At 36.9% G+C, this 27,056-nt stretch overlaps 1 protein-coding gene across 1 annotated transcript in view; it reads left to right on the top strand.

Annotated features, from left to right (window-relative positions):
- Nucleotides 1–27,056, top strand: part of LOC129235947 (dynein axonemal heavy chain 10) — a 319,120-nt gene that overhangs the window by 273,603 nt on the left and 18,461 nt on the right. Inside the window, exon 66 of the mRNA XM_054870043.1 lies at nt 23,025–23,236. Within this exon, the coding sequence (XP_054726018.1) occupies nt 23,025–23,236 (212 nt within the window). The remainder of the gene's footprint in view (nt 1–23,024; nt 23,237–27,056) is intronic.

Below are 27,056 nucleotides of genomic sequence, written 5' to 3'. Positions count from 1 at the left end.
TAAGTTGGAGTTTCTCCTGCTACAATTGAGACAAAGGTACGCGAGCCTCACGATGCAGCTGAAGCTCTTTGTCTACAAAGTGTGCTGGTTGGACTCCGATAACGGCATTCGAGTGCGGAAGTTAAAGAAAGTGGTAAGAGTCTCCCGATAAATGTCGATTAATGTCTACCTATATTCTGTCCGACCCGATCCAGTAGTTAAAGTCGTATATGCTCCTAGATCTCGTCGGTGTAGTCAAATATATATCTCCTAACTAGCCTGAGAAGTAGTTCGGACTCCAGTAGGTGTCTGCAGGGATGACTCCTGCGGTAACAAGCTAGAAGGAATTGTAAGTATTTTACTTTGCTTTTTGATCGGGTGCATGCAAGCTTCATTGGGAAGGTGTTGCAGAGGAGATAAGAGAAGGCATCCCGTGACTGTTCTGATAGTTGTATTTTGACACTAGTCCAGGCGATTAGGCGAGCGCAGCGTACTGAACATACGTACGTACTGGAATGACTCCCGGTCTTCCCAACCAAGGGCTGCCGCCTCAGTAAACTAACCCTGCCTAGTGCGGTGAGCTTCAATTAGTGGGTATTTTTGTCTCTTTTACGCGAAAAAACCAAAAATATACATAACAATGGGATATAGCAGGTCAAAATGAGCCACAAAAATATGTATCAGAAAATTCTACTGTATGTCTCTTAGTACACCAAACTTTAAAATTCAACTTAAATATCAGAGATAAGTGAAAATGGAAAATTTGTAAGGGTTAATTTCGTTGGTGTGTGTTGAAAAATTTTGTATCAATCTACGAGTATGTATGTATGTAAATTTCAGTACATATTTTCTGTTTTAATTTTTTACACGGACTTATTCCTGGTAATTTTTTCCATAGAGCTGCTGAGCCAGGCACACAACCCCAGACGCATGTCATCCTTAGGCAAACACTTTTTCATTTTTTGAGCTTATAAGCGTCGGAACTAATACTTCTGCCTATCTTCAAAAAATTCGAATCAGGTTACATCCCATTTCTCGTATACAAATTATCTGCCTTTTTAGGGGCGGCATAAAACTCTCTCTACATCCATTTGTGTTACTGACTGGAGAAGGAAATCGGCGGTCGGCTTGCACTAGCCTTAGGTTTTTTATATAAATTCGCGCTAAAAATGCTTTAAAATTCAAATTCGTTAGAAAATTTACAACATTTAATTTAATGATTTACTTACATTTATGCTTGCGCTAGGAGGGTTATGCGACTTTCTCCGTCACCAGTCAAAGTGAAAAGAAATTTCGGGGAATGCGCAAAAGCAAATGACTTTTAGCCAAGGCAAAGACCATAACCCGGCAGACACAAACGATTCACAATTAGTATTATAAATTGGAACTAAGTAAGCTCTCATGCATTATCCTAACAATCACCAAGACGCACTGCTTCCTACTTTTTGGCTTCCATTTTCGGGAAGTCGTCTATAAAATCGTACACCAAGCTCACAATTGAATAATTTTGCAAATATGTAAAACGAATATAATACTTTAAACCAACGAAAAACACATTCATGTGTCTTTAAAAAAATATATGAAAAAATACTCGATGCACTTCTGTCACACGCATATTTTTCAAATAAGTGTCCATTTGCTCTTGCCTTTTTTCAGTGGAAAAATTGCATTGCCACTTAATTCAATTTATGGCAGAGTGATTCAGTTAGCTGACAGCCTACAATGATTTTGCGGTCAGACTCGCATACGAGCAGAATTTAAGAATATTTCAAATTCCATATGCCTGGCGTTACGCCGTAAAGTGAAAAAATCAGAAAAGAGTGGCAAATAAATGAAAAATAGCAACAAAAAAGAGAAAAGAAATGAAAAAACATATGGAATTGAATTGGTATGCAAATGCAGGTCGACTTGTGGATGCATACCAGTCAGAGGTCGAAATATTCAAAAATGGCACCTGTCAACGAAATTGAACTGAGCTTGAATGGAAAATTAAAAACAGTTAATCGAATATCGGATATGGTTAGCTTTTTTTCTACTAGTACAGAGTTTGCGAAATAAGTCCGGAATCTTGAAGTTAAATATAAAACTAGAGCTTATGTACTCAGAAATACAGGGTGCATACAGTATTAGAGGACAACCTGAAAGTAAAACTAATTAGCTTTTATTTTGAACAAAATTGAATGAAGCGTTGCGAATTTTTTACACTATAAATTCAATAAAATTTCCATTAGTTGCATTGACCTCCTCAATCTGTGTCTGGAAACGATTGCGTGCCTCAATTAAATGCTCTTTTTCATATTGACAATAACGGTATTCGTTGCAGCCTTCAGATAAAAATATGATGTTATGAAAATGCTTATGGTTTCACACTCAACTAAGCCCCTTATGTAGTGATTCAGGGCATTAAGATCTGAGCAATCAGACGTCCAAAAGTTCGATGTTATGTGGTCATGGAAATTTTTAACCATCCAATATTGTGTCGCCATCTATTTATGTGAAAGAGCAGAGTCTTACTGAAAGATGTGTGGGCTGTCTCCGCGTACACTTTTCATCCGGAGGTTTACTAGTGTTTCGAAAACCTCGATATATGCAGCAGATTTTCCTCGAAAATGAGAATTGAGTGAAATATGGTAGCACGTCATGTCCTTTGCTCCTCACATCATCTAAAGCAGTGGCTGGAAACTTCGTGTGCATGACAACAGAAACCTCTGTAGGATTGAAACGTAGCCATCTGTCGTTTCTGCAGTTGGTCTTTTGGCCTTTAGTCTTTATGTATTATCTGAAAGAGACCAAAAAGTAAAATAATGGTTTCGCGAAGTTATCGCTACATATAGGCTTGTCCTCAAATACCGTAAGCACCTTGAATTATATTGACGCGCATCTACGTACAATGATGCGAGTATTTAGTGCACATGTCATAGTTGAAAATTATTTAATAATAAATACTTACGTAAACTGCCTACTTAGTGAAGACCTGACAAGCTTCATTGTACGAGCCAACTCTTGTTTGCTTATGGTGGTTATCACTTCCATAATGGGGATGTTCGATACATCCTTATGATATGAGATTTTGCGTAAACCTCTACTTCAATCAAGGTCTACATGCAATAGCCAAGACGATCACAGTCCGGGTTTGAAGGTCGTAACAAATCTAGCGACAGTGGGGAAAGCAATTGTTGTTTGCTTTGGGGTTCCACAAGGCAGTATTCTGGGCCGCGTTTTTTTTTTGTTCTGTTTATCAATGATGCTTCTCGTCGGCAAGGTTCCTGTTTTATGCAGATGACGTTAGGACTTATTCTCGATTCTGAATTGATGCAAATTGATTTAGATAATTTCAGAAACTGGAGTATCAATAATAGTCTATAGCTGAGCATATATAAGTGGTCTCCGTAGAATTGCTGCTAGAATTAAATGAATCCAGAAAGTATTCTTCCATTTCGTGTTGCGTCATTTACGCTTTTCGGATCCTATCCTTACCTATGATGCGCGATGCTCATTGATTAACTTAAAATCACTAAAAAACAGGAAAATAATCTTATGTTTTGTCATTTCTTTTAATTTGATACGTGGTACTGTTGACTGTCCGGTGCTTTTCGAGATGATTTTTTTTAATATTCCAGTCGGCGTTCTTCATGGTTCGGAGTTTTTCTACGTTGATCTCTGGCCTTAATTGAGTTTAATAAAATATCTACATGTATTTAAATTTTATGAATATTTATTACAAATAGTTTATTTCTACTTTCTTTCTTTTTAATGCCTTAACCTTAAGATATGACTACACAGCCTATAAGAACCGATTATATTCATGGGCTTAATAAATAAATAAAAAATTTACCTCGAAGCCAAGCCTGAGTTTTGCTTGTCCTGTGAGTAGGTCCTGCTATACAACATACTTCCTTCCAATTGTCACGATTTTTGTTTCTAGAAGTGGTCGCCCATCGGCAGGCAATGGCAAACCTCCAAGTGTATTTCTACCACGAAAAATGTTTTTTTCTTTCTAGTCAATCTACTTAATTATCTTCCTATGGCGTTTTCTAGTGCACAGTATTTGCAGTACCGCTACCCTGCTGTTGAATCAAATTTGCACTTGCACCTCTTACCAAACTCTAATGTAAATCAGGGAGTTATGCACTAAAAATATCTGCCTTTATAAAGAATTTAGCAGTTGGCGGTAGCTGTAGCGAGTCTGTGCGTGACAACCCTTTTGTAGAACCCGGGTTCGAAACTCTCTGTGAGCATGAACTATCAAATTTGGAAAACAATATTTTCTCCAGGCGGTCGCATTTCGGAAGACTGCCATGAAAAAGTTTCTCATAAAAAACCAAAGCGCATTTCGGAATGGGCAAAAACTGCAGGCAGGATTCATATTATTCATATTTATACATTCATATTATAAACTATTTTGGCTGTAGTTCCACTGCTGCAGGCCTGCAAAAAATATTTTTTCGGATTTATCTCGACAGCCCTGTACAGTTCTGAAAAAAATCACCGATAACGGTTAGGTAATTTTTTTAAATCAATTTACTTTTAGTCAGCAACAGCCTTTTCTCATGCAAACATAAATATTTTTTACTAAAATATTGTATAATTCCACTTAACCTCACCCATCTATCAACTATTTGATTTACCTTAATTGCTCTTCATGGTGATTTCGAAATGGTAAAATTTCTTTAATTCCATAATTGTTCAAACATAAACTCGTGCGCTTTTGCTAAAATAGAATAATAGAAATGTAGGTATTATTAATTCCAACCCCACCACTCCGATTTACACCTTCAACCAAAAGCCTACACCTCCCATTTGCTGCAACCATAATTAGTTCAGTACAAAACGCGAATTAAAAATAAATTACCAGGAATTAAAGTGCGAAATCCCTGCCCGGACTTAATGTCCTAATCCCACCTCCCACCCAATACGCTGCGGCACTTCAGCGCTTAGGTGAAATTCACATGTGTGAAAATTTAAACTGTTTAGCCACAATGAAAATGGTCATGGCAACGGCAATGTGAAATCTGCAACCTGCAACCTGCAACCAGCAAACGGCGGCCACACCACAAAGCTTTGTGGCATACAATATGCGCGAGCGCGTCAAATACAAATTTAAGAGCACTGCTCGCTGAAATACTCACTCGCACACAATATACAAGTGTGCACACAAAATAACTACTAATTAGCTGTTCACACACATAATGACCGATAAGCTCGTGCTGCAGCTGAAACTTGGATAATCTTACAAAAGCACTGGTCCTTTATTAACCATTCTGCGACCAGGCCTTAATTTCGCGCAAAACGAGGGCGGAGCGGGACTTGGCCAAAATGTGAAAGGACATAGTCACATTGATAGTATCCTACTTACGATTTTCGATTACTTTCGATGCAAAAAAAATAAATATTGATTGAAATATTGGCAAACTAAGCTAAAAAATAGGAAGAGCTTTTTGCAAAAATTTCTTTGCAAAAATACTTTCGCATAGTTTCAACTTGCTCCTTAAAAAACTTATGGAGTTCAAGGTCAGCCTGGTAGAAATACGTTAAAATACCATCAAATCATTGTATGTGAGACCTCCTTCAATTGGTGCCTTCTGAAGTAAGAACCGGCTAACATCAGCATTGAATTTTAAGACATCCACTACAGTCAAATGTGAGTAACCCTGAAATGACGTCATCGTAGAAAAGAAGCTTCACTGAAAAGTACAGACGGTTACTTTGGCGGACAAACATCATACTGCAATGCACATCCAAGCAAGATTCTTAAACATCTTCCTCATACGCGCATCGAAACATTTCAATATGTGCAAAGATGTATGTAAGGCGGGAATGTTTAGTCAATAACAGAATGAATTGAGATTGAGTACTATTTGTCGACCTATCATAAGCTTGGCACTTTCCCACTCCTGCTATTTGAGAGTACTTTCTTTTAAATGGAAATTCTATAGGGTAGGCCATGTAAAATTTGCTTTTTGAATCGGCTATAAAAGAAAAAACGAATCAATATTTTTTCAAACTCATTTTTTTATTTTGAAGATTGAATATTGTCATTTATGAATAAAAAATAATATCGTTCAAATGACTGCCACGACTGGCTTTATAGTAGGCCATTCGATCAATCCAATCTTTAAGCACATTATCGATTGTTTGGGCCACAATTTCATGAATGGCAACTTCGATTTCGTGTTTTAAAGCATCAATCGTCTCTGGATGGTTCGCATAGCATTTGTCTTCAACCGCTCCCCACAAAAAATAGTCCAACGGGATTAAATCACAGCACCGAGGCGGCCAATTGATATCGGAATTAAAAAACGGTAGCCAAAAGTTCGAGTGTAACTTTGGCAGTGGGACAAGTTGCACCGTTCTGTTGAAACCAAATGTCGTCCATGTCATCCTCTTCAATTTTTGGAAACAAAAACTCGTTGAGCATGTCACGGTAACGCTCGCCATTTACTGTAACCGCGGAAGAAGAAGAAGACTCACCACTTTGGAAATAGGTTTTCAATATTTCCCAATTTTGTTCAAGCGTATAGCGTCCCATTTCGTAAATCTCAAACCTTTAAGTAAATTATGAACACATTTGACATGTCATTTGTGTTACCATTCTCAAAAAAATAGGTGGTTCAAAAAGCAAACGCTATATGGCCCACCCTGTACTGCGGTGAGGTTCACCACTCGCGTCTTACTCCTACTATTTGAGAGTACTTTCTTATAAATGAAACTTCGACAGTGATGAAGCCGCCACTCGTCTCTCACTTCTGCTACCTGAGCGTGTTTTCTGATAAATGAAACTTAGACAGCGATGAGGTTCGCTACCCGTCTCTCACCCCTGCTATGTGGGAGTATTTTCATTTATAAGAAATTCGATTGCGGTAAGGCAAGGCTGATAGATTACCTGGTTTTTAGCCATGGAAAAAAATGAAATTGAGCAAGTAACTTCGACTCCCACGTCTCTAAGTACTCGGCCGGGTACAGTCGTTGTTCAGACAGCAACGAAGCAACGTGCGTAGAGACTGTATTGGTTTTATTCGTGTATTGCCAACACAATTTTCTTTTTTTTCATAAACAAAACGGTATCATTACCTCGGTTACGTCAGCCAATCAGCTGATTCTTACAAATTCGCTGAGAGCTGATTAACGGTCTGACCACACCTTTTGAACTTTTTTCACCATGACGATGAGGTTCGCCGCTAGTCTCTCATTAATCTGAAGCAACTTTCTTAGAAATGAAATTTCGTTGAAATTTCCGCAATCGTGCATTTACCCCTTAGGAGCGGTACTAGTCCGATTTTCCGCAAGAAATGTGCTCATATATGGTTCTATGAGCGTACAAAATTTTTTAAAATTATATTTGCATCATTAATTTGCAATTTTAATATTTTCATACGAACTGTATGTTTGTATGTATGTGCATTTGCAAATAAGGCCTTGAGCATTTCAGGATAAACAAACAAATCTGCCAGCACCTGTGGCAATAAATAACAAAATCATGGAACAATCCATACTGAATTTCTAAACATGTTTGTGGACTAAATGAAATAAATACAGAAATGTAGTATATATGAATGTATGCATACCCGCCTGTGCTCAAAATAATAGGATCACGACGAAGTACCAAGTTCGAACTACTTTTTTGTATTTCAATTTTTTTGCATTTTTATAAAATTATAGTGCATTCTATGAGAAAAACCATATAATACGAAGCGCCAAACTTTGTACAAAACACACAAAAATTTAACAAATTCCAAAAAATATTCATTAAAATATCTAACTTTTTATTCGAATTTTTTAAACATTTCTAATTATTCAGTTGTATATTCCATTATTAGCTCAAGTTTCAGTTACCTTAAAATTCTCGTTGATATTTGACAATTTTTTTCCATACTATGCACGATGGCGGCAGCCATAGCCGAATGGGTTGGTGCGTGACTACCATTCGGAAATCACAGAGATAACATCGGTTCGAATCTCGGTAAACACCAAAATTAAGGAAAAGATTTTTCTAATAGCGATCGCCCCTCGGCAGGCAATGGCAAACCTCCGAGTGTATTTCTGCCATGAAAAAGCTCCTCATAAAAAATATCTGCCGTTCGGAGTCGGCTTGAAACTGTAGGTCCCTCCATTTGTGGAACAACATCAAGACACACACCACAAATTGGAGGAGGAGCTCGGCCAAACACCCAAAACGGGTATACCCGCCAGTTATATATATATATGCACGATAGAGAGAATTCAGAAGATTTGGCCGGCAACAAACCGTTTACCGGCTCTCAGCGATTTTCATGTATGGTAACAGGGGATATGACCGCGGTCTTTCTGATGGAACTCGCTGGAAATTACTACATCTTTTAAGAAATTGAAGAGTGTTTAAAGGTCTGCCCCCATTAGAATCAATGTGGATGTCCTGATACCCGTGGACATCGCAGCGAAAACTGCCGCTGCAAGCGCCGCAATCAGATTGAGGTTTTCGGAACACAAGCTGGACTTAAGCTATGGAGACTCTGGGTATTCTGACAAACTTAGAGTTCATCCCTATGGTGCTTGATCAATGGTCACCCTCGGAGGGTCGGAGTGGTACTTTTTCCGAACAAAGCATGGCAAACATGTCTACGGAAGGCATAGTGGGGGAGTATTCTGCGAGGAGCTCCACATTAAGCTCAAATTTAGACTTCGGGACCACTTTAGTAGTTTTTTAACTGAGGGAGCCTCAACTATGAAGCAGTTTAGTGGTTGTTTACTATTTGTTGTGGACTGGTTGTTTACTGATTATTACTATAACCGAAGTAAATATCAACTCCGATAACCAGCCGGAGCTCGTTGTTTCTGAGTTCGAAATTAGTCGGGGAAATACCTGATTTCTCACCCACCTGAATACGAAATCTTTCGTATTAGGCTCAAACGAGCCCGGTTACAGTGGAATACCGATAAGCTGCTGGGCTGAAGAGCTGGCTCGACAGGGGACCCTGGAGATGGCTTCATCGCAAAACGAGAGAACTGTGGTTCCCTTGAGAATCTGACGTATACTCCTGGAAAGATGTGCCTCGCATCAACTCAGCGAGTTCTGAGTAAATGCGCAAATGTGCAAAGCCTCGAGATCTTTCTGGTCACGGGTAGAACGGGGACGCCCGAGGGATCTTCAAACCTAACAAAGCCGCAGCTCTCGAATATGGTGAATGTTCTTGCCGGGCATTGCCCCTATAGGTAAGACTACGGCCCCTCTGCAGAAGTTGCTTGGAGAATGAGGTGAAATCATCTCAGCACTTTCTTCTCAGCTACCCCGCATATCGGACTATGAATCAGACATCTGGCTACTACTGTTAACATAGCAGGTTTAAATATCACACACCTGGTGAATTTCGTCAATAACTTGAAGCGGTCAATACAAATTTAATTAGCCACCGTTGGTCGTCATCTTCCCCTAAAGCCACTTTTTCCTTTTTCTCTCTGTTTGGTTATTTTTCCTCTGTCTTTCCTCTGTATGGCAACACAATTGACGAATTTTTATTTATTGTTTAAGTGGACCGCTCGCAGTCGACCTGTGGTGCCAAAAAGTATTATAATTTAGTTCACATAACGGTAGTGGATTTTGCCAACTCCATCCATATACAAGGTGTGTTCAAAAAGTATTGCGAATTTTGAATTTTCACAGATTACGTATATTCGAATTTCGATTTTTTTGTGGCGATATGTTGGTACTCATGTCTCTCACTCTTGCCGACGAGCTCGGCCATTTTGAATGTTCAGTTAATTGTTGCCAGCTTTGCTTGCACGTGTTTCGGCTCGTCTTCGGGTTTTACCTATTCAAAAAGATGGATCAAAGAACCTATATCAAATTTTGTGTGAAAAACGAAATTTAATGCGCGGATGCATGCCAAATGTTGACTGTATCATACGGAGCAGCTACTTTGGACCAAAGCAACGTTTATGGGTGGTACAAAATGTTCTCAGAAGGCCGAAAAGATGTGAACGACGAAAAGCGCGGCAGACGCCCGAGCACTTCAACAACAGACGAAAAAATTGATGAAGTGAAGAAAATTGTATTGGCCAATCGTCGAATTACCGTTAGGGAAGTTGCTGAGGACCTAGACATATCGATTGGCTCGTGCCATTCGATTTTTTTTATGATATGGGCGTGAGACGGGTCGCCGCAAAATTTGAACCAAAACTGCTCAATTTCGACCCAAATTTGCTCCAGAGTTTCATAACTGGGTTTATAGTTATGACGTGAAAACCAAAGCTCAATCATCTCAATGGAAGCTGCTGCACGAACCAAGACCGAAAAAAGCGCGACAAGTTCGGTCGAATGTAAAAGTTTTGCTTACCGTTTTCTTCGATTGCAGGGGCGTTGTGCATCATGAGTTCTTGCCGCAGGGTAAAATAGTCAATAAGGAATATTACCTGCAAGTTATGCGCAATTTGCGAGAAGCAATCCGCCTGAAACGCCCGGATTTGTGGAAGAACAAAAATTCAATTCACTGAAGGGTAGATGGACGCTTGAGTTAAAATGCAATTTTACGACGTGGTTAGAAAGGAACCACGAGGGAACAAACTACCACCCAACTGAATTCCTTTCAGTGCACGAGGTATTTAGAAAATAACTCTTTATATTCGGACATGACAATTTTCCAACCTGTTCAATCTGCACGGAGAGAGAGAAAGACGTCTTGTTCCAATGCCTACGCCATGCTCCCGAAACCTTTAAAATCTTAAACTGAGAAAACATTGTTAAGTAGATTTTGTGCTGAAATCAGCTGATGCCTCGAAGATAATCTACGGTATAGCTGTAGCCGTAAGAGTTTCCTCTTCAGAAGCGTAATCCCAGAAAAAAACAAACAACTACAGTCTTACGCCGCCTCCGAATGGCAGATAGTTTTTTATAAGACTATTTTTCATGGCATAGTTGCACTCGGAAGCCTGTCGATTGAAAGCCGCTATTTGAAAAATTATTTTCTCTCATTTTGTTGTTTCATGCCCTAAGCGGGCTTCACACACGGGCACTCACGAGTGGTGGTGACGCACAAAAACCTCTGGTTACGTCAGTCGCCTTTAGTAAACGATCTTTATCGACAAGCTTAAATTGTTAAGCTTCACAATCGTTTTTTCAGTCGACTAAAATCAACTTTTGCAAGGACTACTCATCAGTTGAATTTAGTTGCAATTCCATATTTGTTATCAAAAAATTTATGCAACCAGTAACAAGAAATTGCCGCGTAAAGTTCGCAATTTGTTTATATGGAAATGAAATCGACACCAACAAATCAATTTTTTTTTTCTTTCTTTTCCTGTAGGGTTCGCTCATAAATTTGGAATCATATAAATAAATATGAAGCTTTTTGCAAAATTCCGCATATCGGCCGATGATATCGCTGTTTCAATTTTGCATTGATAAATTCAAATTTCAATTATGCTTTCCAAAAACAAAAAAAAAAAAAAAAGCAACAACCAGCCACTGTATTTAATTACTAATAGGCAACTTTATGAATTAAATGTGCATGCATATGTATGTCTATGTGTGCATGTATTTGTTTGTGTAACTGCGCTTTTGTAATTTTGTTAAATATTGAACATCAGTTATTATGTAATAGAGGAACAAAATTCTGTGGTTAATATTGTGTTATGTAATTTTATGCAAAGCAAATAAGGAAGCGGTAAATTCGGTCTGCATGGACTTTTATATACCAGCGCACATTTGTGAAAAATTTAAGTTTGACTGTTAATTTTTGGAGTCAACCTAACTCATAGACAATGAGAGTTATGGAGAACGAACGAAAATTTAGTCCTAACATATGACAAGTTGACGTGGCCTTAGTTGATCTCAAGAATATTTAAGTTGGATGTAATTGGGGTGGGGTGTAATATATGTACTTATGTGCCAAATTTGGGTGAGTTGCAACCGAGAGGCACGCATTTACCGAAAACGGGTTGTGACACTGCCCATTTTCCACTTCTTCCTTTCTTCACATATTTTTTATGGGGTTTATCACTTTTAACAAATTTAAATAATTTTGCTTGATTTATAACAGAGATATCACTTTGTTTTTTAATTTTTTCAAAAACAACCGTTGTATAGGAAGTGTGTGCGGCTATTTTTAATTTACTTTTTATTTTTTATTTTATTTTAATAATTTGCAGCACAAATAACATACAGACTGACAAAAATGTAAAGAAAAACAAGTCGCACTTGGCAACTAAAATAACTGCTTGGGAAAAAATAAATCTACTAACATATTTTCTAGGTAGATTACAGCCATCTATGCTCGATATCTCGATATGTGCATCAAACAATTTAAAGTTTATACTCTTTGTCAAGGTGACATTTCATTCTAAACAAATTCGTTTGCTTTTTTTCGTTCGAGCCATTGAGTTGTGAATTACTGGGTGTTAGCAATGGAAGTCAACAAAGTTAAAATTCGGTGCATTTCACAGTTTTTCTTTGAAAAGGCGAAAACGCAAGCCATGCCGCTGAAATTGTGAATGGTGTTTACGGTGACGATACTGTAAAAGCAAATAGCGTGAAAATTTGTTTTCGTCGATTCGGTTTAGATATTTTGATTTTAAAGAAAATGTCGATAAAATCATAGAAAAAATCGAAATTGATCGGCATGTTTGTAGTTGTAGCATCTCCCACGAGCTAAAGATCGGCCATAAAAACGCTCTAACCCATAAGCGCAAAAATTTGACGCAAAAATAATGGATTATTTATTATTTTCCCGGTGTACAGACGGGCAGACATACAAACAGGACTAAATCGCCAGCTCTTGTCTTTCGGAGCATTTTGGTATATATTCATATGTCTATATCTACTTCGATTCCTTTATGCTGTTACATACAACCGTTATATGAGCAAGACTATAACACACTGGTGCAAAAGTGCGCTGGTATAGAAATATGTAAAGTGTTGAGCGCGCATGTGTATGTAACGTTTGTATGCGGACGTTTGTATTAAATATTTTGAAGAATATAATATTTGTATGGCCAAATCCTAAAAGGCTCATTTTAGCGGGAAAAATCAGCATTTCGAAAAACGAATTAAGGTAAACCAGCCATTCATTTCAAAAAAAAAAATTTTTTTTTGTCGAATAACTGGAAACTTAGTTTTGCACTCAAATTTTGTCTTGCTTATACTAAAAATGTAATATATCATTTAGTAGTTTTGAAGTTTAGTGCATTTTGAGAGCAAAAGTTAACAAACTGATTTGCCCGTTCTACCACTTCCACTGGATACATCTCTTCAGCCTTATGACTTCCACACCGCGCTACATTAGTATATAATATATACCCTTACACCCTTTCTTAGTATTTGGGCGAGCTCGTTTTTCTACTTGCGGTCGTTTTGAAGTTTTCCCACAAATGGAGAGACCTAACGTTTTACGTCGGCAAAAACAAAAACTAGTACTGTTTAGTAAGGGAAATGGAGACCTAAAATTAGCGTCCGCTTCTAGACCGCTATGTACGAGTATGCTGGACATCGCTGGAAAACTCTTTGAGAAACTGATAAAGCGTAGGCTTAAGCGAAGTAGTAGAGAAAAATGGTGGTCTGCCTGACAGGCAGGATGGTTTTAGAACTGGCAGATCCACCTTAGGAACCACTAAAGACGTAATAGATTGTGGAACATGCTCAGGCAGATAATTGATACTCCAAACGATTAATATTACTTAAATGCTTTAAACACTTTAAGTTGGCGCGACCTAAGTGAAGCCTTAAAAACGAAATTCAAGATGTACATATGTATCCGAACAGCCGCATGCTCTTATACGAAGCACGCGAAGGATACAAGACGATGAAAATAACAGCAAGTACGGTCTAAGGATCAAGCTGAACTTTGGAATAATCGCTCGAAGCCAACGGGACGAAGCCAAAAGGAAGTTAAATCAGGTGATGATCCGAGTACAGACATGGCTAGAGGACAACGGATTAAAACTGACCGAAATCAAAGCTAATTATTCTAACTATCAGACATGTCTCATTAGAAGTAGATATGCAATACTCGGTACCGCTTTATTGACAAAAAGAGTGGAAAAATATCTGGGAATGCAACTAGACTCAAGATTAATTAAAAATAAAATAAAAAATGGCGAGTACCCTTCTGTTATGTGTTTGGCCGAGATCCTCCTCTTATTTGTGGCGTACGACCGGAAAACACAGATATTTTTAGTGTGAAATGTCACCTTGACAACGAGCATAAACCTTAAATTGTTTGCTCGATACTTTACGAGACATCGATCACAGCCATCTACGAAGAGAATAATGGATTTCATTTTCCTCAGGCAATACATTTAACGTATCTAAGAAAGTAAACTCACTGGAAGGTTTAGCAATGCAGGGTAAAAAATGATTTTAATTATACCCTCTTGCTCGGCCCATACCATCCAGAGTCATTTTTGAAGATGGTTCTAAAATTCTACTAAATGTACAAGGTGGTGCACAATTAATCACCCGATTTGTTTTTGCGTAACTTTTTACTAAATATAACAAAATTATGTAATGAAAAATAAAATCTTTATTTTGGGCTTTACGCGCTCCATTGCTTGTCTGTTTGTATACTGTCGCTGTCTAGTTGACAAATGTCAAATATGATTGACGTACATATGACGCCATTTGCAAAAATTATTACGTAGTATAGATTAGGAAGTTAGGTTGCACTGCGCGCATGGAAGCACAGGATGTTTTGGCTAACAATTTTCCTCCGAAAATAGACTCAATAAAATAAAAAAATAAACCTATACTTCATTTAATCAATTCATGGCATGATATCAATTGAGGCTTTTAGGTTGTTCATTTCTCTTTTGCTGACACAAAGCGTTTTTTCTCTATATACGATTATTTCTCAACCAGCAAAAAATGCTATTTCCATTAAATTTTGACCAGATCAATGTCACATTTTATAATTATTTTATGGGAAAACTGAATTGAGCAAATAAGCTTTGACATGATAGCATTTATTATTTTAAATAACGGTAATGATATATAATACATATTTTAACACATAACGAGTCAAAGTTTAATATATTTTAGATATTAAAAAATAGCTTGCCAATGTATGATACATATATACCCGTATTACATATAAATATGCTATGTATGCGTGTAAATGCATATATTAATTCAGTAGTTGCATTGATGAGCGGTTAAATTTCAATGGCATTATTAAAATATATGCGAACAGAAACAAATTTATATAGAAAGCTGGTCATTTTCTTTTTAATTTCGCTGGAATTAAAATGAATAATTAAAAATTTAGAGCTTTCTGTGCGCAGGGTGTTCGGTGGCGGAATTAGGAAGTAAAAGCTAAATAAAAAAATGATAAAAATGTATTTAAATTACTATTAAAGAGAAGTCACGTGCGGACTTCATTTTTTTCTTGAACTATTTCCTCTAAATATTGGCCGTTACGTCGGTTACACTCTTGAAATTTGGCCTCCGTACTCCATGCCACTCGCTGGAGAAGGGATTTCGGAATGTTATTAACACTAAACTTACAACGACGGGTCAAAAGACCCATTTTAAACTTTTTGTCAGAAATTCTTAGAAATAACATTATTAAATCGCCGTTTGCCTTGACGACTTGAAAAAATACATCGAATGTACTTTTCAAGACTTACTCCTCTCTTGCTAATTATTTTACCGAGAAAATGGGTCCTGTGACCCACTTTGGTAGGAATAGGAATACATAAAGTATCGGTAGATTTAGTGTTAACCTCGCAAATAGCTGTGATATGGTCGCTTGGTTTGTTTCACATATTTACTTTACTTTTGCGACCTACTACTTAGATGTCAAGCTCTAAGGGATGGAAGACGACGCCGCATTCATTAAACGTGGTGGTACTAGACCAACAACAATGTTCTGTACGTTTGATTGTCAAAGCAAAGTATTGAGAAACTAAAAAACAAATAATGAATTCGCCTTGTTTTATTCTGAGCTGACAGCCACATGGACACGGCGAAAGAAAAAAAACAAATCAGTTGATTTACCAACACCACCCATGTTTTTAAATTAAATTATTAAATTAAAATAAAAAGCAAAAGATTTTTTATCCATAAGTGTATATGCACCGGGGATCGATAATATCGAAACGACTCTAAGGTTTGGCCTGCAGACTTCCAGGTACAAATATATGCCGTCGAGACACAAACATGTGTATGAGGGAATGTCTCGGTAGGGAAATGAGAGTAGCCCCCATTTACATACTCTCAGATAGTCAGGCAGCTTTGAAAGCCCTTCAGTCAACTGCAATCACCTCAAATATGGTAAATGATTATCTGAATATTCTCAAAATGTTAGGGAGCTTCAACACAGTATTATTGGGATGGGGTCTTGGAAATGAGGGATATGAGGGAAACGAAATGGCTGATCATTTTACTAAAAAAGGGGAAATAGAGGCGTATTAAGCCTTTTTGTGGATCTACACCAACTTTCCAGAAAGAGGGAGGAGACGAAATCCATGAAACACTGGCGAAATTATATTGGTCAGTGACAAGCGAAACAATTCCTAACGTCGTACAGAGGAATTTCAGATAAGCCACTTTCACTCAGCAGAGTAGCCTTAAGACTTGCAACTGTTTACTTTGCAGGCCACTGTAGCCTGAGATATCACTTGAACAAACTTGGTCTTTCTGAGAACATCACCTGTCGATTTTGAGATTTGGGAAATGAAAATTTAAAATATAATACAATAACGCAAAATAATTGTTTAATCATCAAAATTTGTTTTTTTGTCTCCCAAAATAGGCTCCATTCGAAGCAATACACATATGCCAACGATTAGTCCAGTCATCAAAGCAACTTTTAAACGCATTTTAAGCTTCTTCAGCAAATTCTCCTTAATGACCTTTATCGACTCAAAGCGTCGTCCGCGGAGTGACGGCTCATATGGATAGCGCCATTCAGCCGCCTGTTGACTGGTTTGCATGTCAAACTCATATACCCACGTCTCATCATCTGTTACGATGCGCTGGATAAACGTTGGGTCCGAATTCACTTACTCAAGTATGTCTTTAACCACCCTGTTCAGATGAATTTTTTTAAAGAAATTCAACTTTCTTGGAACAAGTCGGCCAACCACGCGTCTCATGCCCAATTGATGCTATAAAATGTTGCAAAATGGTTCGTGACACACGTCAAGGTCACGAGCTACCTCCCTCAAATGTAAATGATGATTGAATGGTTTTCCAACACCATTTCCTTGACTTTGTCGAAGTTTTCATCCGTTGAAGACGTTGATGAGTGACCAGATTGGGGCAATTATTCCACGACTTCTCGGCCCACTACACTCGTAGGCCTTATACCACTCGTAGACCCATAGGCTTTCTGTAACATTTTCAACGATTCGGCATTCGAAATTTCGTTCAAAACACAAAATTTAAGTCAAATTCTTTGTTCGATATATTGATCCATGGTAAAAATCGCAGGGCACACCTTTGGTTGACTGATATAATTAAATGCCAAAAACAAGCTAATTGGCAGATACGCTCAAACGCTGCGACACTATAAAAGGCAGTTGTACTAACATTCCAGCAAAAAAAATTTAGGCGTTCAAGTATGTGTAACGCACGCTTTTTAAATGAACAATTCTCTACATTTTTTTGATAGAATGTTATATTTGTGAATGTCCCGCAGTAGGTAAAAAAAAGGCTTCACCACCTTGTTGGTATTGCCCTGTTTTCATATAAATTATGGAACAATAAACCGCAGAATGTGCTAAAATTAAAAAAAAAACCTCTAAATATAGGGTACCCTAGTAGACATTGCACAATAAATCTCTTTTGGTCGCAGTAGTCTAATAAGAGGGATTCCATTAAAAAATTATTTATATACATTTGTCACATTGGGAAAGAATTTACGAGATAGTGGTTGCAATTTTTTGAAATTTGTGCGCAACTAAGTTCTCGCTTTTTTTTTTTTGAAAATACAACTTTATTCTGAAAAAAAATGGTTATAAGTGAATTATTGCAAGTATTGGCAATCGCTAGCTACTACTTTTTCCCATTTTTTTTGGTAGATCTAGTATATCGTCGCGGTAAAACTGTTCACCCTTTGAGGCTATCCACGGATCAAGCCATTTTTTGATGTCCTCATATGAATGGAACTCCTGGTCAGATAGACCATGTGCCATCGATCGGAACAGATGATAACACTGGATCACAAATTTCAACTTTTTTTCTGCACCAGAGACGCCGTTATGAAATTCCTATGTAAAATCACCGTCTGATTCCGAAAATCAAGGTTATTTTTTATTCTATGGTAACGTTTTTGAGATATTTACGAATTACCGTTATTTCAAAAAAACAAAAAATTGGGCCCACTTAATCATATATATCTCGAAAACGAATTGAGCGATTCCAAAACCGTTTAAAGCTTTTAAAAGGTAATAAAATTTCCTATAAACTGTGTGTAAAACACTTTTTGCTAGGCCCTGCAGATTCAAAGATAACGAACTATCATAACGGATTTTTTAAATTTTTTTAGTAAAAATATAAAAAAATTTGTACTTTGAGAGAAAGGATCTCGAAAACTTTTTACTTTTTCGTGTATTTTTTGTTTTCACTCTAAGCTCTGTTTTATTACAAAAAAAATAAACTTTGATTAAACAAAATCGATGAACTAATACAAAAGTTACAAGCATTCAAGTAAATATATCCATATAGTAAAACTTAAGTACCCTACAAATAGTAGCATATGTACATATGATTCTGTCATATGTACATATGATTCTTAAACTATCTATTTAGGCGACATATGAAATTTATTACACCAATGAAGAGGAGGGAACCAACTTGCCATTCAACGGACTGCTATATTTGTACTACAAAAGTATTTGGGGTTGGAAAGTCAAGAAAAGTAACCTATGCGAGCGTATCTACAGTGTCATTACCAGAACTAAATTCAACGGAAGCTACATTGCCAGAATCAAATTTAACTTTAGTTTCGGCTCCAGTTTCATTGTCAACAGCAGTATCTGATTACGCGGCATCATGTTGTACTGAATTGCAAACGGAAAACGAAAGAAACCCTTTGTCACAAGCACAACTCAATGATTGGATAAGGGATTTGGAATTGTCAAAAGAAAAGGCCAAACTACACGCCTCTCGTATGCAACAATTTAAATTTGTTTCATCCGGTGTTAAGGTAACATATTATATGACTCGTCACGAACAATTCTCCCAGTACTATACGAAGAAGGACAGTGTTTGTTATTGCAAAAACATTGCTGGTCTATTTAAACAGTTTGGTGAACCATATGATTCAAAAGAGTGGCGATTGTTCATAGACGGCAATTAATTAAGTTTAAAGGCCGTATTATTGCATATTGGCAACCAAAAGCCATCTATCCCGATCGCGCATGCAGTAAATGCGAAGGAAACATATGAGACAATGCAAAAATTGCTTGAATTAATTAAATACGAAGAACATGATTGAAAAATATGTACCGATCTAAAAGTCGTTGGAAAGCTATGTGGTCTACAACCTGGATACACAAAATACTGTTGCTTTCTATGCAAATGAGATAGCCGAGCACGTCAAGACCACTACATCATAAAGGATTGGCCAGAACGAATCGCGTTTCAAGTTGGGGTGGATAACATAAAATACTCATACTCCGCTCCACATCAAGATCGGCCTTATCAAAAACTTTGTCAAGGCTTTGGACAAAGAAGGCGAAGCTTTTCATTATTTGAAAACAATCTTTCCACAGATTTCAGAAGCAAAAATAAAGGAAGGGATTTTTGTGGGGCCGCAAATAAGGAAAATAATGGTCAATACCCATTTCAAAGAACTATTGTCACCAGTGGAGGCAGCGGCGTGGGACTCTTTTGAAAAGGTCGTTACTTCTTTTTTAGGTAAACACAAAAGTCCTTCGAGCTGATAGAGAACGATTTAATCAAAAACAATGCGGAAATGGGTAAATAAAAAACACATATAAGACCGTTATATATACAATATATATATATATGTATATAAGACCGTTTTCTCAGTTAACTTTAAAACTAAACAAAAAATGTTAAAGCAAATTTTTAAATTTACATGAGAATATATAGCTCTTAATCTAAATTTATTGCCCTGCTCCGAACAAACAAGAACGACCAAAATTTGTTCTGAATTGGAAGATTAACCCAGCCTAAGAAAATTATATGCTAATGTGTCACTTACGTATTTATCTAATTCCTTTTTTAATTTTCTTTCAGGAGTAAATATGTCAATAAAAATTCATTTTATGCACTCCCATTTAAATTTTTTCCCGCAAAATCTTGGCGACGAAAGTGACGAGCATGGCGAAAGGTTTCACCAGCAAATGAAAATGATTGAAAGTCGGTATCAAGGATTCTGGGATGTCGCTATGATGGGTGACTACTGTTGGTTTCTCATAAGAGAAACGGATCCTTATATAAATAAGCGTCAAAACAAGACACATAACTTTTTCAATTATAAAATAAGATCATAGAGTTAAGACAGAATACATACAGTACATATGCTATTATTTGTAGGATACTTAAGTTTTACTACATGGATATATTTACTTGAATGCTTGTAACTTTTGTATTAGTTCATCGATTTTGTTTAATCAAAGTTTATTTTTTTTGTAATAAAACAGAGCTTAGAGTGAAAACAAAAAATACACGAAAAAGTAAAAAGTTTTCGAGATCCTTTCTCTCAAAGTACAATTTTTTTTATATTTTTACTAAAAAAATTTAAAAAATCCGTTATGATAGTTCGTTATCTTTGAATCTGCAGGGCCTAGCAAAAAGTGTTTTACACACAGTTTATAGGAAATTTTATTACCTTTTAAAAGCTTTAAACGGTTTTGGAATCGCTCAATTCGTTTTCGAGATATATATGATTAAGTGGGCCCAATTTTTTGTTTTTTTGAAATAACGGTAATTCGTAAATATCTCAAAAACGTTACCATAGAATAAAAAATAACCTTGATTTTCGGAATCAGACGGTGATTTTACATAGGAATTTCATAACGGCGTCTCTGGTGCATTTTGGCTGTAAACCAGTGTAATCGGACGGCGCAATATCTGGAGAATATGGCGGGTGGGGTACGATTTCCCATTTCAGTGTTTCGAGGTAGGTTTTAAAGGGGTTTGGCAACGTTGTTTCACTTAAAGCAGCATCTCCATAAACTTTTTGTAGCTCTCGATGCGCTTCAGCCGCCGAATGAAATAGGAAAATCAACACTTCCCGCAAATGACGATTATTCGACACAAAATCAAACATTTTCACAAAACCAAAAGTATATGATACCAAAACAAAATCACTAATGTGTCGAAGCAGTTTGTTTACCATATAGTATGTCTAAGCTTGGTTTATGACATTTAGGATATATTAAAATCGACTAGCACACCCTGCTGGCGGCATCTATTGACAAACAGCGGGAACTTGGTTGCGCACCTAATATATACCATATCTGACCAAATTAACTATAAACACGTCTTCAAAATTGGCAAACAATTTGAGAAGACAAGAGGAGAATACATTTTGCTCCACGAGAAAGTGATTTTCTGGTTATGTTGTGTTATATACAAAGCTAATTCTTGAACAACGTTTAGTGCATTAGAATGTCACGTCAAATGAAAATAGAAAAGAGAAAAGGTCGAACTACGTTGAATACCTTCATGGCGGCGTAGATTGAAGCTCGAACCACCCAGTGATGGCGCGAATAGAACGGCTCCTCACTTAGTTTTCAACTGACTTCCTAATATAAACGGCGAAAGAAAAACAAAGCAAATCAACTTTTCTACAGATATAACTTTTAATATATTCGCCTTGGTTATATCATTTCATAGAATAGCTGAAAAGAGAAAAGTAGAGAATATTCCAACTGATTTACTTATAGATTCGAAATCTGTCACGAAAATCTTTTTCGTTAAATACGACGGTCGTTTGAAAAGTCTCTGAACAAATAAAAACTAATTAATAGTTGGGGGTAAACTTTTCTTTTTTTTTTTGGAAATCTGTTTTAGTTTGTTGATAGCTGCCAAATAATACAATTTGTTGAAGTCTAAAAAATGGCAATTCGTTTCTGCAATCACCTCTTCGTTTGAATAAAATATTTTTCGCTCCAGCCATTTCTTCATATTTCAAAACAGAGAAATCAATCCATCTGGCTGAGACTTGGTGTGAGTTCTTCCAAGAGATCCCACTAACTAAGCATAACCTGGATACGTGCCAGTAGTGCCACCTCTCTGACTTTGCACGGATTTTTCGAAGGAACCTCGTAGTTCAAAAAATTGTGGGAGGTCGTGTACCACCTTGGCTCTTCGCAGTACAGTTATATTTATTATATCCATGATTCACTGCCTTCGTCGGTACGCCAATGAAAATGCATCTCTCAAAGGTGAATTTATTTTCTAATTTTTAATTTCACTTATTCCTTATTGCTTCGAATCTGGCTTGCAGCCAGATCAGCTTTTTATCAAGCTAAAAACAACTTAAATCGCCAATGTTCACGATATCGAACTTAGACCAAACTTAAATTTTGCTCAAAAATAGTTTGCTGGAACTCAGATTAAATTAGACTTAAGATCGACTTGAAAATACGTTGGCATACTGAACCTAAGTAGCGCAAAATTAATCCTCCGCAGGGTACGTATAATTTACAACCATTTTTGACGTTTGTGAACTAAACAGCTGCAGTATAAAAACATAACTGGTCACAATTAAAATAGTTTATTAGTTTTATAAAAATTATTAAAAAAAAATTGATTTTTAGTGTTGGGTCACCTTGTGCAAATAAAAGAAATCCAAATTTTAATTGCAAACTACATACGAACCTATGAGAACTCTTAATACGCGTAAAACTGCTTTGTACTTTTTTATATTTTTTAAAAATTGTGGTACTGCTACCTGAAATAATTATTGTGCCCCTTCATGATTCAGAGTATTTTTCTATTCGTCAATAAATTTTAGTATTTTTCCTATTTTATTGAATAGGTATATTAACCAACTATTTTACAAATAAATAACATCCATTTTATCATTTATTTCTAACGCCTCCTCACCATCAACAAATGCCGCAAATACGATGAATGATTTACTATGCCACACACACAGGCGATGCGACGGGAGGTATTAGTCGCGATGATTTCATCGACAACGTCGCTTCTGGCATATTGAATAAGCTGCCTGTGGCCTTTGAAGTATGGCGTGTCAAAAAGCAAATCCAAATGAATATTACACCGACAGGCGTGGTGCTGCTGCAAGAACTGGATCGGTTCAATTTGCTCGTAATACGCATCAAGAAGACGCTCGAGCTGTTACGCAAGGTAGGTTTAAGTAAATATTTAAATACTGTTATGCATACACATACATACATATATTTCCTTTTACACACAAACACACATATACGCACGTGTATTGTACGAGACTCGTACAAATAATTAATTGATGTGCTTGATTTGCTTGACAAAGTGGCTAAATTTTGGTAACAAAGTTTGCAAGTGACATTAATTTTTATTCTGTCTTGGTGAGCTTCTACAAAAACATTTATATGTAGCTAACAGTGTGTGTGATGTGTAGCTGAAATGTAGACAATAATAAAGGGAATAGATAAATAATAGGTGGAGCACAGACAAACAAAATTGGAAAACCATACAAGCAAGTGGAATGTTTTAATTAAACTTTTCAAATTAATCTGGGTTCGACATTGTGGAAGCTCTAAAATTAGAAATATTCAATTGAGGAGACACAACAATAATATTCCTACATGTGGTGCCTCAGATACTCCCTTAATGAGAGGGTACTTATTACCTCTTCACTGGTGGTAAAGCAGCTCAATGGGATAACTAAGAAATTTGATTTTTGTCCTTTTTAAAATTTTGCATTATTTGTATACATTTGCTGCTTCTGGCGATAAATGTGTAAGTAGTTAAAGGACCTCCTCCTCCAATTGGTGGTGTGCGTCTTGATGTTTTCCATAAATGGGCACGATGTACCAAATGTAGAGGTGTGGCCAATATCAGACCATTAAGACGATCTCATCAATTTTGAAGGCATCAGATTGTGTTGGTGATATAATCAAAAATCAACGCAGACATTACTCATGCCATCTGGATAACGACTTGACTGGAAGAGCGCAAACACACGTGTGAATTGAGTGGGCACAATTCTGCCACCGAGCCTACGTCGCAAACCATGTTACTCTCACTATTTTTCTTAAGATCTTATAATTTATCATCCTTGGCAAATGGAGGGGCCTACAGTTTTACACCGCTTTGGAATGGTAGATGGTTTTTGATTATATGTATATACACACCCTTTTTTGGATGTTTGGCCGAGTTCTTCCTCCTATTGCGGTGTGCGCCTTGATGTTGTGCCGCAAATGGGGGGGCCAACAGTTTATGCCGACTCCGAACGACAGATATTTCTTATGTTGAACTTTTCATGGCAGAAAACCCCTCCGAGTGTATTGCTTGCCAAGGGGCCATTGCTTGCCAAGGGGCGACCGCTGTTAGAATAAACTTTTTGTATCAATTGGTTTTTCGTTCCCGCGCTTTCGAGCCTGTGCACTTCCGAATGGTAGTAGCGCGCCAACCCATTCGATGTCGACGGTCACAAATTTGAAAATACTAGCATTAGAAAAATAATGGAAATTGGAAAGCAAATCTAGCTTCAGCATGCCTTCACACTTCTTATATCATTTTAAGCGTTACTTCATTGCAGACCTGTATAATTTCACAGAATGTTTTAGCCGTTTCTCCTTTCAAGCAAACATTGAATGTAATCTTATAAGACTAAAAGACCACCGTAGCCGAGTGGATTTGGGCTAAACTACCATTTGGTGCCCAAAGACCCATTATGGGTCTGTATCACAATTTATGGAAAAAAATTCTATCAACGATCGTCCGCCGTGAGGCAATGGCAAACATTTGGGTGTATTCCCATCATGAAAACGTTTCTCTTAAGAATATTTTGCCGTTCGGAGGCTTCATAGGTGACAACCACAAAAAGGACGCACACCACAAATTATGGCGTTTTTGTCATATGAAAATATATAAATAAACAACGTGTGGAAATTAATCAAAATTAATACAAAAGTTCTGTGTTAGTACTCGAAATTTTATATCGGTTGTTTATTGAATGTTTCCGCGCTGACGCAAGTACCGCAAATATCCCAACTGTGAGTGATAATATTTAAAGTGAAGTAGATTGGCTTACACCCTTACAAGTTAAAATTTTGTGAAAAAGTGAGATTAATCATTTGGAGCACCGAAACTTACGACTAGCACCGAAAGCGAAATCGCCAACTTTCTGTCTAATATGTGAGGAAGAGTGGTGGAAAATTGGTTCAAAAAATTCGATTTCGCGCTCGTGGGTTGCTTACATGGGCAATATCGAATTAGACATCCTGTTGAAATTTCACATAAGATATATGTCAACCCAACATTGCAATAAGTTTGTGTTTTAACCTTCTCCAAAATGCTATTTTCAATCCCAAGCTTAATTTGTATATGATTATTAATAAATAAATAAATAACAGGGTCCCTAATCAGATACAGGGCTTATCAATAGCGGCTCTATTTGACAGCGTTTTGTTGGCCTTTTACGTTTCAATTTTACACATCACTTCATTTTGTGCCATTTAATCTGGCTGCTAAAGTTACCATTCGACTCGAGAAGCCTTCCAAGTATAACAAATTGAAGCGATGAACAAAAGCAAGCATTCCATCGAGCTAAAGCTTTTAAATATAGTACTTATAGTATCCAGCCTGAAAAATTATTATATAAACCAAGTTTCATCAAAACTATTTTAATTTTATCATTATTTTGAGATTTTAAAATTTATGATCAATAATCGAATCCGAAGCGGTAGAAATAGCTTGACGCCAAGACGCGTGCAAGAGGGATATCTTCCCGCTATTCCAAAAGCAGGCCGTTGACAGATAGACTAACACGAATACCTGCAAAAGAACTAAACAAACGTAACCCAATTTCAAGAAATCCAGAACTGCCGAGTTGCTAAGTAAACCACTACCAGATATATTCAGAATTACGTCAACAATAACCGGGAGACTTAGGGAGACCACATGCCAGCAAGATGGGGTAGCCATGCAACGATAGGTGTTGCAGCTACAATCAAAAATAATCTAAGGAAGAATCTTTCACTATCTGTGTGAGTGCCCAAGTGTGGATGCTCCACGACATAGAATGCTGGGGGAATTCTCGATGGTTAACTTGAAAGAAATTGCAGAAAAGAAAAGAGACGTTCAGGAAATATAATCACTCACTGCGTTATATAACTAAAGCGCGGTAACATATTGACTAGTTTTAATAATTTATTTATTTCTAGTTTAATTTAAATAATTTTTCTATGCAAATATCTATAGTTTCTTTTTCTTTCTCCTATAAAAACCAAATAAATTCAAGTTTCAAATTGTGCGGAAATTTAATTCAAATTCAATAAATTTTCAACAAAATATCAAGCTTTTTAACCAGAGTCTTTAGAAAAATGTCAGCTATGCAGTTTTATTTAACTCTGAATTTTGGCGTATTAAAGAGTAAATTTCAGGTGCTTCAAGATTCTCGTTGATTTTTGGCATTTTTTTTTTTGTTTTACTGTAAATGTTGAGTATTTTCTTCCATATAAAAGAAGTGCGAACCATTTATTGAGAAAAAGCACACCAACCAAAAGAAGCAAATTTTTTAAAACCAATCAATGCATATCGAGTTATACATTTTTTAGTCTAAAAAAAACTCATCTTTGAGTGTTATCTTCCCACTCGACTGCAGCGAAAAAGTTACGATCAAAATTTTAAATTATATCCTAGCAAAACAATAAGATCTATGACGTCTGAATTTCTTGCGGGGCAAATGTATAATTAAGTAACTAAATGACTATTTTGAGAACTACTTCTTCTTAATAGGCACGATAACCGCTTACGTGATTTTGACCGAGTTAACAAAGCGCGCCTGTCGTTTCTTTCTCGTGCTAACCGGCGCCAGTTGAACACATCAAGTGAAGCCAAGTCCTTCTCCACCTGATCTTTCCAACGCAGAGGAAGCCTTCCTCTTTCTCTGCTACCACCAGCTGGTATCGCATCGAATATTTTCAGAGCCGGAGCTAAAGCGTTTATATCCATTCGGACG

This window comes from Anastrepha obliqua, chromosome 1, assembly GCF_027943255.1.
Source record: "Anastrepha obliqua isolate idAnaObli1 chromosome 1, idAnaObli1_1.0, whole genome shotgun sequence".
In the NCBI taxonomy this organism is placed as follows: domain Eukaryota; kingdom Metazoa; phylum Arthropoda; class Insecta; order Diptera; family Tephritidae; genus Anastrepha; species Anastrepha obliqua.
The sequence above is the reverse complement of the archived record's forward strand: the minus strand, read 5'-3'. Positions and strand labels throughout refer to the sequence as shown.